This window comes from Xiphophorus maculatus, chromosome 13 (assembly GCF_002775205.1).
Source record: "Xiphophorus maculatus strain JP 163 A chromosome 13, X_maculatus-5.0-male, whole genome shotgun sequence".
Taxonomy (NCBI): domain Eukaryota; kingdom Metazoa; phylum Chordata; class Actinopteri; order Cyprinodontiformes; family Poeciliidae; genus Xiphophorus; species Xiphophorus maculatus.
In genome coordinates, this window is record NC_036455.1 from 26,198,217 (window position 1) to 26,211,467 (window position 13,251).

At 42.9% G+C, this 13,251-nt stretch overlaps 1 protein-coding gene across 2 annotated transcripts in view; it reads right to left on the reverse strand.

Moving 5' to 3' along the window:
* Positions 1–2,180: 2,180 nt before the first annotated feature.
* Positions 2,181–13,251, reverse strand: part of rarb (retinoic acid receptor beta) — a 146,195-nt gene continuing 135,124 nt past the window's right edge. For both annotated transcript variants that reach the window (XM_023345136.1, XM_005804507.2), the window contains 3 exons: positions 11,053–11,257; positions 8,428–8,586; positions 2,181–7,538 (listed from right to left, as the gene is read on the reverse strand). In XM_023345136.1, coding sequence (XP_023200904.1) covers positions 7,312–7,538; positions 8,428–8,586; positions 11,053–11,257 — 591 coding nt within the window. In that variant the 3' untranslated portion in view covers positions 2,181–7,311. The remainder of the gene's footprint in view (positions 7,539–8,427; positions 8,587–11,052; positions 11,258–13,251) is intronic.

A 13,251-nucleotide genomic window follows, 5' to 3' on the forward strand; every position in this document is an offset into this window, starting at 1 on the left:
GTCATGTCTCAGTCACAGAGACTTTGCATGACGGTGGGCAGGTTCTCCACATCTGAACAGAAGAAGGTGACTGCAGACACTTTTGGATGTTTATCAAGAACAGCCTCAAGACTGACAAACACAGAGCTGCTGCAAAAGCTGCAGTATGCAACGGATAAGCAATGTTTTTTATTTTCTTTTCTTTTTTACATACTTGTTAAAACAATGATATTATGAGACAGATAATCTGTTAAAAAAAAAAGGCTGCCTCCTTCCTGTGGTGATGCAACTGTCTGCTGAAATGCGCCGCTCATTACTGCTGAGCCTGATGTGAATGCTAGGCTAGTTAGCATAGGCACTGATGGTGGCAGATAAGTAGGTTTACTGTAACAGTAAGTTGTTTCTCCACCATTAGCACATTTAGCGGTATGTACATAAGTGTGATTGACAGCGCTAATACACGCCTCCCAGCTCTGATTGCTTGTTACTGACAGTATCTCTGCAGATGGCAGTAGGACCACAGGTGGGAGGCAGAGGAGCTCCATTTCTGTCGCTGATTGTCTCAACAGTTTTAACAAATATGTGAAAAACATATTGTTTCTACAAGCTACACAGTGCTGCTTTATAGACTGATACTGAAGCTCAGAGTCAGGACCACTGGCTCCTGTGCAGGGCGAGGCCAACATGTGGCTCACAGGGTTATCTGACCTATTGGTAAGACACTGTTGAGTGACAGACTTGACAGCCTATATGTTATGTATATGACACCTTCTGGTCAGTGAGGCGTTTGCTGGCACCCAGTCAGTGGCAGCATCATGACTGCCGGCAGCAGGAACAGCCCACTGATGGCAGGATGCAGTGATTCTATGCAAGTTCACCTCAAGACAACAGAATATCATTAAAAAGATGGTTTATTTCATTGCTTCAGTTCCATTACACAAAAAAATTAGTTGGATTTAAAACATTTAATTTGTATTAGAGATTAAGCTTTTCACTGAACTGAAAAGAATATACATTCACCCACATAGATAAAACACACATAAAGATGGATTCCAAGTTGTTTTCCATTCATTTTCATGATAGCAGCAAAAACAAACAAACAAAAAAAGGTATGATAATTACATCAGACCAATAAAAAAGACTTTCTAATCCAGATCCAGTCTGGGCTCCTGTTGCATGAATTACTGCATCAGTGCAGTGTAGCATGGAGGAGATGATCCTGTGGTTCTGCTGAAGTGTTCTGGGCCTTCAACTCATTGGTAATGATGGTTCTACTGTCTCTCGTCCCCGACCGACACCCCATGGCGTTCAGGTCGGGCCCGTTTGCTGGTAATACACGGTCACTCTAGCAGGTACTGATACTTTTGGCAGTCGGCAGTTGGGTCGGTACCAGATCCTGCTGAAAAATCAGCATCTCTACGTAGCTTGTAGGCAGAGGGAAACATAGAGGGCTGCTCTTTGACCTCATCAAGCCCAGTGGATTAGAAACAGATAACTGACATGGAGACCCAAACCGTCACTGACTCGGACCTGGACTTCCAAATGAAAAGTAGATTTTACTTTCAGCTAACTGGACACTGGACCACCGAGCAACAGCCCAGTTGTTTTTAGATACTTCTACTGTCTCTGGCTCAGGATCGCTTCCACACCTCGTATGTGGGAGTTGTAGTCCATGTCTTGGATGTTTCTATGTGTGGTGCCTTTGAGGCTCTGACTCCTGCTGCACTTCAAACTCTTCAGCATTCTTTGTTTCACAATCCTTTCAACCCTCAGCCATTCATTTTACTTGAGCACCATATTTACTTCTGCCATGTTTTTCTCCTTCCTCTTGTGAACAGCCAGCTCACGACAGCCAACACCTTCCATAAGGTGGACAACTATCAACCTACACCACCCATGATGGTGTAGGCCAGTGGTTCCCAAAGTGTGGGGCGCACCCCTTAGGGGGTCGCAGTGCCATTGCAGGGGGGCAGAGGAAGGGGTATGGATGAATAAAAAAAAAATAAAAAAAGTTACACAAAAGTGTTTCACTGTAAAGATGGTTTGTAGTGTGATTTGTTGCAACCTGAAGTGTGAAATAAACTTCAGTGGAGTTTGAAAACAAAATATGTGTATAGGTTTATGTCTGGTTGAGCAATGTGTGAACCCAGTTGATTTTTTTTTCTTTTTTGGGGGGGATTTTATTGTAATCCATAGGGGGGCCCAGAAAATCTTTGGGAACCACTGGTGTAGGCTATTCCATTTCAAATTAAAAGCCTTTTTTATTGGTGTACTTGTGTACTATTCTAGTTCTGAAAGCTGGATTTTGGGTTTTCATCCTCAAAATGAATAGAAATACAAGCTTGGGAATGTATGTGTAATGAATGTAATACAATCTTCAAATTTAAAAAAAAATTTAGTTACTGAAATAAATTATTATTTTAATGATATTCTGTTGTTTTTGTGACCAGCCAGCCTCAACACTTAAAAGTCTGAACAATCATCTATAGAATCTCTTCTGAGGGGAAGATAAAGCGACTGTGTGTGGAGGAGATGTCTGATGTATGAACTCTGCTGCTAAAGCCACACATCGACCACGCCCTGCAGAAGGTAACCCTCTGATCAAACAGCTGTCAGCTGATTGGGTTGATTGTTTGACGACAGCCGTTTGACATCCTGGGGCAACAGTGCCACAAACAGAACACGTCAGTGGTATTGAGTGCCGGTCCATTTGTCCCATTCATGTCGCACCTGTGTTCAGATCAGCTCACCGTGTTCCAGTTGCTTCCTTTCCTTCAGTGAGAGTTTGTGTTTCCAAGGACGAGTGAGCGTCTTTTCCCACAGAGCTGCCAATTGGAATGCAAAGCACACAGCATTTATATAACATCTCTGCAGTGAGCTAGATAGTAGAGTCTTACAGTTAGGGCAGTACGACATTCAGCAGAACAGAACGAGGAATCCAGACGGTGGAGTTGAGTCCTAAAGGAAGCGGCGATCAGTCCCAATGCCTCAGGGCCACTTGACGCTTCAGGGGCAACTGTGGACATTCTTCAGCTGTGAAAGTTTACCAGCTTACAGTAGATAAAAACTAGCCAAACACAAAAACCGGCAACTCTCCCTTCATCTCTCACCAGGAGAGAGAGAGAGAGAGAGAAAGAGAGAGAGAAAGTGAGAGAGAGAAAGAGAATTCCCTCTGTTTCAAAGACGTAAGTGTAAGTACTCAACACTGCATATCATTCTTCTGACACTCCGTGTTATTATTCACATTCAAACAAGCAAAAAAGAAAAGAAAAGAAAAAAAAGAATCAAAAAGCTGAAACTGCTCTGACTTCCCTTATGATATGTATTTCGGAGCCGGGATGGATGGAATGCAGATGGATGTTTGTTATGCGCCTTGGAGACCCAGAACCTGTCGCTGCCTTAGAGTCGACTCGCTTTGCTGCTTCCCATCAAATACAAGAATGAATCAGCAGAGGCGGATGTATAGGGAAAAACACTTCGATAGTTCAATTTGGATTTTGAAGTCATGTTCATATTTAAATAACTGTCATAACATTAAAGAGTATACCATCACCCAGGACTAAAAACGAAGCAGACCAAGTTAAAGGATTAGCTCAGATCTTCTGAAGTGGGGTTCTGTAGAGGTTCTGACCAGCAAATAGAAAAAAGCTTTTAGTGTCTTTATTGTAATGATTACAGATGCTAGCTAAAGCGTTTAGCTAACTGGAGGCAGGAGAAAATGGCCAGATTTTTCCCTCCTCCATCCGTTGATGATTAGCTGGCTACATAAAGGCTGCTATGATTTTCCTTACAATAAAGTAATCGAACTATTTGGTAGTACATCCAGTTTCACGACATACAATCATGAGGCAACTAAAGAAAAAGCACCTGCTGTCACTACTTTAAATACATAATTAAAGAGCCTGTTGGTCCTTAATCCCCACCAATACTGGGGCTCCACTGTGTTCAGTATCATAGATTGATTAAGCAACAATAGTAATTATTATTGCTTTTCTGGTTTCAATTTTTATTACTATGAAACTGTGGTATTTTTTTTTTTTACCAGCGGTCTACATACTGTGATATTATGAAACTGGTTTCATAATATAACACTATTACACTTCAGATGCTTATGGTCATATCTGTATAACCATAAGCATCTGAAGTGTAATATTTAACACTTTTGGGTAGAGTCAACAACAAATAAGCAATTTCCCTTTTTAGGATTAATAAAGTCTGTTCTATTCTAAGTGGTAAATGAAGTTTCTTTTAAGCACCGCTGTCACATTTAGAGATTGGAGTTGTTTGAAGGCACTTATGTCCTGGTTTTTTGGATCAGACCTGACTAGCTCTGTTTAGCTCTAAAATGAAGCTCTGCTTCACTGAAGCGTAGGCGCTAATATAACCATCAACTTCAGGTGAGATATTTTCTACCCACAATCTCTCAACATAACCCCACTTCCCAAAATCCAATCAATTCCTTTAACTCTAACCGGGTGAGATGTGGTAGTGTGGAAGTTTCTTTCTTGTTAATTTTGTGCAGCGAAGTCGATGCTTTCCTTTTAGATCTTCAGTGGAAATTCTGCTTAAAAAAACGTTTCCTTCAGCAAAACAGACTTTAAAACAACATTCAGTCACTTTACTGTCAACAAAGAAGTGAATATGACTCTTTCCAAAATGAAAAAGTATTGCTTTTGGTTAATGCATTAAAAAATATCATCTGTGCTGAGATACGGATTACCACATCAGAGCTGATGGACCCTGAGGCAGTGGAGGGTCTGGATCCTTCAGGAAGACATAACAGTGTCTTTTCTCTTATGGTTCAGCTTCACATGTGACCTTGGCTGTGAAGAAAGGCAGCTCTCCAGGATCATGTTTTAGTTTCAGAGGAACCTCCTAACGCCTCCATACCAGCTCAGCCGAATTCCCAAAGGAAGCGTTTACTCGGCTGGCCGTCTGGAGGGGTCAGTGGTCATCTGGAATCTCCTTTTGCATCGTTAGGTAAAGCTTACACAGTCAGGTCAGAAGAGCAAGGCAAACATTTGGAGCAGAGCTACAGATCCCAGCCCACAGTGTGCTTTCTGTGTCAGCTACAATCATCCGGACCCATGAGGCCAGGTGTTCCGGTGTTTAGTGTGTTTAAGGATTGCATTGCCCCCCGTGTTTCACTGGTGTAAACAAGACACTTTATGAGGGAGGAGGAAGGTGAGAGGCAGAGCTCTGTTCATAAGGCCACAGCAGAGCTCTGGCAACAGCAGCAGATACACACTCATTAGGCCGACTTCATTCTGGGAAATATAAACCAGCTGCAGGCTGATGTCAGAATGGAAGAAAAAAAAAAAACAACAGTTTGATCACTGAGGCAGGAACATTTACTATGAAAGCGGACCAGGGTTTTGGGTTGGATCTGGTTGGAACAATGACCTAGATTAGGAATAGTCCTAAATCTCACCTAATTTGTTTGTTTTGCAGTAATAAAAAAAAGAAGCTATCTCATTTTTACAAATGAGATAGCTGAATCCTTCCAGATGAACATAGTTGAATCATTCAGCCCTGATATGAAAGGTTTTGTCCCAGAGAATCATCGATACATCAGCTGTTAACCAGAACCAGATGATCTTCAGATTGATCGGCTGTGGTGTGCCTGTTAGAAATCCATCCATACTCCATATGGTGTGGATGTTTCTTCTTGGAGAAGACTCAAACATGGTCAGTTAGTTTCAGATTAAGTCAGAAGAGTAGTATGACGCTCCATAAACATGAAACAGTGCTCTCCAGGCAGAGAGGTAGTGACTAGAGGTGAACTAATAAACTGGCCGGTCGATAAATCGGATGACTGGCAATCTGAGCAGCTACTGTCAACCAAAGGGGTCACATCTGCACGCTAGCGGTTAGCAGTACTCGCTCCACTGTTGACAGCTTAGAAACTTTGTCTCTATATTTAGTGACTCTTCAGACAAAAATATTGGTATCGGTCAAAATCGGAATCGGGAGGTGAGGATTTTTAAAGATAACTGAAATCTGAAATCGGTGCAGCCCTGGTAGGATTAAGTCTGCAGTTCTATTAGGATCTAAGACAGAGCAAGACTTTCAGCAGATAACAGGAAGGCTGAACAAAGGCTTTGTCCTCTTTCTTTTCCAGCCTGTTGTCAAGGAACATGTTGGGTCTGTGAATGTTGGCAGGATTTCAGAAAATTGATGTCTGAGTTCCAATGGAACACATAGAAGGCTTCATTTCTAATGCTAATCATGCTAGCTGCCTTAATTGCATTTTCCTGATGCTAAAGATAAGTGCCTCTGCTGCTACGCTAGCAAAACATTTCTGTTCCTATTATAGTTCTCAAACAGAGTTTGGAATCGTTAGCAACCTTTTTCAACAGGTCAAAACTTTACAAAAAAATACATTTTGGTTTTTTGTGAAGTCAGTAATGTGCACTTTAACCAGTAAAGTGCAAGAATTGTGTCAGATTTTGATGAAGCTGACGGACAGTTTTAGCCTCTTGTCCCGGTTGTTTTTCTGGGCAGACTGCCTCTCTGTGTGTGCGCACGCGTGTGTGTGAATCTGCTCGCTCAGGACTGACCCGGCCGGTCTGATGAGTGTGTATCAAAGCCTCTGCTGTTTGCTTCCCTCCCTGAGGAAACAGCTGAACGGACTCAGCTGCAGGTATGGAGGGAAGCGCTGCATTCTGCCGGTGTGGATGCACACTCATCCATGAACAACACACACGTCACGTAAGACTAAAGAGCAGTTTTAAATATACAAACAGATGGAAAATGTCTGACTTCAGTTACATCTATGTGCAATAACATTCTAGATATATTTTTTTAAAAGAACTTAAAATTAGTTCTGCTTTAAACCTCGAAAATAATCAACATGATGGGACAAGCACCACAAAACTCATCCTACAAACAGAGGCCTGACCATACCATGGTATGTACAGTGTGTGTATGCCAGCAGTACCACTGATGGACAGAGATGACGGAGAAACACAGAGAGAGAAATCGTTATCAAACTCCCGTCATGCAGATACGAATTTACACTGGAGACCTGAGGAGTATCATCTGTGGTGTTTGGGGAGGCCCCCAAGGGCCCTCCTCCTGAGTTCTGACCCCAAACTACAGCTCCACTCACAGCCAAACGCAGAGCACTCATCCTTTGAGGCCTCCGTGTTGTTTTCTTTTCGAGGAGAAAAATTTTTGAGTAAATTGGAGAGAAAAATAGAAGGATTTAAAGTTAATGTTACACCAAGCAAAAGAGAAGGAATAAAGAGGTTATAGAGGGTCAGCTCCTTGTTGGCTGATCTTTTTGTGCAAAGGAATGTCTGAACGAGTTAAAGAGACACCTGGTGCCTCTTAGGGCTCGGTGCTGGGTGGGGGGGGCGTGGCCTCGTCGGGGTCTGAGGACTCTGGCGACTCGTTGTCCTTGGTGCTGGGACTGGCCCCGGCCTCGGTGGACGTGCTGCTGCTGCTGCTGCTGCTGATCTGACTGTCCTGTCCTTCTGAGTTTTCCAGCATCTCCTGGATGAGAGGAGGCATGGAACCTGGAATCTCCATCTTCAGAGAGATGACTCGCTCGGCTCCTGGAGGACAGTAGCAGAACAAGACCACTTTAATACTTTAAACAGTTCAACTAAACGGAGTTCACAATTTAGTGGCTGAACTTCATGGTAGTTGCACTACATAAACACAAACTGTGGAAGAACCACAGTGCTGGTTCTGTTGGACCTCAGTATTGACCATGACATATTACTGGAACCACTGGAGAGTTGGGCCAGACTCTCCGGTCCAGAACTCAGCTGGTTTGAGTCTTACATAAAGAACAGAGATTTCTTTGTTTCAACAGGAAACGTCTCATTGAAGTCACATGTGAAATACCCCAAGGTTCAATCCTAGGACGCCTCTTAATGTCTATACGCTCCTATTGGCTCAGGTTACAACAGGAAATAAGATTAGCTTCCTCATTAGAACAGATAAATGTGTGGATGTGCCATAACTTTCTCCAGATGAACAGAAACAAAACTGAAGTTATTATCTTTGGACCCAAAGACGAACGATAGAGTCAACACTCAGCTTCAGTTTTACAAATAGAAACTAGAGATCAGGCTGAAATCTGATCTCTGAACCTTCAGAGACAAATGAAGACAGTTACAAAGTCGGCCTTCTATCACCTGAAGAACATTTCCTTGACAAAATGCAGTGTCTGTTACTGGTTTTCACAATTATTGACTACATGATTCATTTATGACGTTTTTATGTTTTCATGATGTAAAACACTTTGAACTGCTTTGTTGATGAAACGTGCTATGCAAATAAACTTGATTGATTGGTACATTCAATTTGAGCTCATACAGTTAGATGTGAATCCAAACATGTCTACCTCTACAGACTGTTACTGGACTCCTAACCATCTCTGCTACATTTCTAGGCCTGATCTTCTCACCGTCCACCAGATGTTGATGGCCTTCCTACCTTTAGCGCTGATGCTGCGCAGGTCCGTGATCTTCATAAGGGTTTTGGGGAACATGTGTGGCTTGCTTGGTCGGCGCTTCCTCACGTAAATCTTCAGAGCCTCCAGCAGTGGCTCCTGGAGCTGATCCACCTTGGAAGGCTCCTCCAGATCTTGACGGTCTGATACACACACAAACACACACACACGGTCAGCCTGTATGACAGGTTAAAGCCTAATATATGATCAAAAGACATTTTTACCAGGCTAATCATTGGGATTATTCATAGTACAGAAGGGATCTGATTTACCATCAGAATGATTTTCAACATTCATTTTTCAATAGAAATTTCAGCTTCTTTTTTTTTTCCAAAAATTTCCACTAAAGGTTTTTCCAACTGTTACAGCTGACAACATGAAGTAATGTGAAGTGATGCAAATGTCTCACTTCTGGATGAATCAGGGTTTACAATAATAAATAAACAAAAATCATAAAACAGTCCTAAAATCGTTCACCTGGTGGCGCTGTGGTCATCCTGTTGCAACAACGAGGTCCTGTTGGGTTCAGCTATTTTAGTGGAGTGTAAGATCTATTTTTCCATCCCTCCCACAGACTGGACCTAAGCTGTACGTCAGCTGGCCAGGAGGTGGCAGTATGTACTCTGGAACCTGAGAGTGTTGGACCCGCTCTCAGACTGTGCAGTCAGAGGTGTGGTTTACTTTTCATAGATTATGCAAGAGCCTGTAATGTTTTCCCAGGCCTGAGTAAAAGCTCGCTGAGCGGAGGGAGCCCAGCGGAGAGGGAGACTGATCTCCTAACAAACTGCGAGGCGGGAGGGACAGACAGAGGAATAATGAGACACAAATGTGTTCAACTCTCCAGTGAAACTTTATGCGACTGAATGAGAAGGACTTCTACTTCAACATTAAGGCCTGTGCATCCTGACATGATGGAGGGACTCTTGCTCTGGTTTTCCTCCTCAGACTCTTCTCCTGCAGCCAGCTGACTGATGCAGCTCAGCTGTCTCATACCTGCTCATCCTCTCCACCTCCCCTCTCCTCTAAGTAACAGCAGCTGATTTCTAGTTCACTCTATCCAAAACCTGGCTGCAGCTTTACTCTGTAGTAAATGGAGGAATCGATAGAGGCTTCCTCTGCGTTAAATAAAGGGCAGTCCAGCACTTTGAATTGGCGGTGAATTAGCTCATTCTTTGAAGATTTACTTATTGTCCTCAAATCAGGTTTTTGCTAATGATGCGGTTTAATCAGGCTCCAGACTGTTTAAAGTTTGTCTCAGACTGAACTAAATTAATCTGACAGGTGGGATGAACAAAGCAGTCAAACCCAAACCCTCACCCACACCCCCTGTTCCTCCACCTTCCCCCACCTCAGCAGCTGAGAGTCTGATTTGAACGTAAATTTGAAAGACATTTTCCACCAGACTGCTTCGTGACTGTTACACCTCACAGATGTTGTACCGGCTCCTGGTAAGTTTCTACTCGACTCAGGATTAATTGTTGATTAATGTTTATTTGAGCAAAATGAGTTCCATTGGATTGGTGTTGATTCAGTTGATACAGAAACAAAGATGGCGCAAGATCCCAGAATGGTAGTTTAAGCAGACCCGGGTGTGGGATTGAAAACGTTCTTTATGCCGTCCTGTTCTAAAATGTACACACTTGACAAGCTCCTTAAGCTCCTGACCTTAGTAACACTCACTCAGCTGAGCTGCATGGCGGAGCAGCGTCTGCTTCTCAACCAAAAATCATTGAGACGAGGATGTGATGACAGAAAAGTGGAAAATTAGAACACGTTGGAAAGAAAACCTGATGCCAATAAGCATGGCTGATTTTGAGTTCTGTCTGTTGTGAGTTAATTCGCAAAGTTGTAACATTCCTTCTGGAGCAACCATGACGACCAACGAGAAGGAATCTGAACTGGAACCAAGACTAACAGCACAAAGTGTGGCTCTGACTGTAGCCTGACCTGACAGCAGAGAGCTGGATCAGGATGGACAGCACAGGCTGCCGTCCAAATTATCATGGGGGCTTACATGTTCTATGTATTTTATTCATTTATTTTTCTGTTCAGCAACCAATAAACTTATTTATAACTACGTCTTTAGAGTTTTGTAATGTGATAAAGCCACACTTTTCTGTTTATTCAGTCAGTTTTTAATACAACCAACACAAAAAAGTTATAGAACTATAATGATGTGCTTCATCTTTTAAAAGTCAGCATTTCATATAAAATGCATCCCTTCGAGTTCTGGAAAGACAGCCGACCCTCCTGACACATGAGAGAACTCATGGTTTCAAGAAAATTTCCATTTATCAATTAATTGCTAGTCGATTGATAAGATCAATCAATTTTAGATTGAGTCATTAATAACTTGTCATTAATAACTAAAGGCCCACTCACTCACAAGATACTTCAAAGTGTGTTATAGGAAGAACAAATTAACAGAAAAAAATTATTGATTCATCAAGAAATGGTTAAAACCTGAGACATTCCAGTAGACTCATGTAATGTGAGCCAGTTTCCTGATGTTGGTCAGGACTCTAGCCACAGCATTTATTAAGCCCTTTACTGCATCAAATCAAAACTAGAGAGGTTTGATAAGAGGCATTGAGTTCCGGTCTACAAACCTCCTGAGATGAGACAGATGGCGCTGAGAAGACCCGTCTCTGTGTCGTCCATCTCAATGGGCAGCAGCTGGTTGGCAAAGGTGAACACCAAGTCGGTGAGCGGGCCGAAGCCAGCGTTGTGCATCTGTGTCCGATTTAGGGTCAGTCCGTCTGAAAAGGTCATGGTGTCCTGGTCAGGAGTGTACCGTGTGCAGATACGCAGGATCTGAGAGCGAAGGAAGGGAGGGGCAAGGAAATGGTCAGAACAACCTCGGTAAACAGGAAACTGAACATTACATATTCATATAAAGAGATAATCAGATCAGAGGATCATTGACTCCTGATATGTTGCTGCAATTAAATTAATCAAAATATAAGAGTAACCACAGAAAATAATCAGTCACTAGGAGCAACAAGAGGTCATTGATAAAGCAGCTGGCTGTATCCAAGTACAGCAATGGAAAGTTTAGGGGAGGAAAATCATGTGGTAGGAAAAACTGAACAAACACTTTCTGTAGCTGAGTCAGGCTCTGGGCAAACCTTCAGTTAGCTTGCACAAATATGAAGCAGGTTCAGTTGTTTTTATCGGTTTCTGTCCCCTCAGCATACAAGAACATTTATAGGAATATATAATAAATCAATAAAATAGCATATTATATTAGCAGCATACCCACAGGGTGGCACCCCCCCCACACACACACTTTCCTAGGAAGGCAAAGCAGAAGACAGCACTCCCCTATCTCCCATGTGCAATCAATAATGTTCTCATACAGCATGTAGCATAGCCTGGCGCTAGCTGCTTTAGCAACCAGGAAACCTCAGAGAAGCAAAACAGTGACCTTCCACTAACCCCTGCAGAATCACCTTGCTCTGAATGTGTGTTTGTGTTTGTGTGTATATGCAGGCGTGCGTGTGTGTGCACCTAGTAATGCAGCTGATTGTGAGCGTGGAGCCTTTGAAGCGGTTTGAGTGGGCTGCCTCTGACAGTGAGTGGCAGGAGTGTCTGCAACATGAAACAGAATAAAACATGGCTGCTGGCGGTGGCTCTCACCGGCTGGCCAGGCCTGCTCCCAGACACACTCCGGCTCTGTCCCACACATATACATCCATACACGTTGTGTTTGATCTCTCCTCTGATACGCCCCTCACCTAGCACAATGGCTGCGTCCTTCACCATGGAAATGTGCTGCTGAACAGATGATGATGGCTGAGCGACAGCCAGAAAGCCATCACACTCGGCCTTCAACTTCTCAACCCCGCTTCCCAGTTCTTCCCTCCACCACTGCTTGTCTCATCAGACAGTAGGACCAGGTCAGTGTTAGCTCCCAGACCATCCGTCAACATGCCACTGCCTGGACGACCAGACCAGGTCAATAAAAATCCATTTTCAGAATAATGTTCTCTGCATGTGCTGCCAGTTTTGTCCAGACTGGGCTTGACTGTTTGCATTTCCAATTATTAATAAACATCTTTGTGAATAATTTATAGATTTTATTGTCAGCCATTTCACAGCTCTCTTACAGCAGTCTGAAGCAGACTGAGTTGACATCCTTTCAAAAAAAGAAGAATTACTTTGTTCATCCCAGCAGGGAAATTATGTCGCAGTTACAGCAAGAATTTTTTTATACACATATTAACACACACACAACAGGAGCTGCATCTGCAGGCAGCCAGCTGAGATGGCGCCATTTTTGAAGGAGGACATACAGCAAAGGTCGTCGGGACCGGGAGTCGAACCCACGACGTCCGCGGGTTTAAGGCCTCTAAATGTGGGGCGTGCTAACCCCCTGCACCACCACAGCACGCCCCTTAAACACACATGCGGTGTTATTTACGGTTCTTTTCAGACGTTTGGTGAGCAGAAGTTCAATTCTCATAACTATTAGTTCAACCTCCATAACATTTACTCATCTGTGCTCATCACTGTAACAGCTTCTCATTTATTCCAAGAAATTTCCAGTGTTTCCGCACATCTGTATTGTCTCTGTACTTTTCTCTACTGTAAATGCTATAAAACTAATAGTCCTCATTACATTGGTTTAGTTCTCGCATAAAAAACAGGTAAAAATATGTCAAGGTAATTCTATGTATTTCTTTAGCAGCATTTCCAGAAAAGCTGTCCCAGTTTCCTTTCAGGTGAATCTCACCTTTCACTGATCAGGAGGAGTGTGTGAAGCATTAGCTTGTAAGCAATGATAGAGTTGAATCCTATGACTTAGC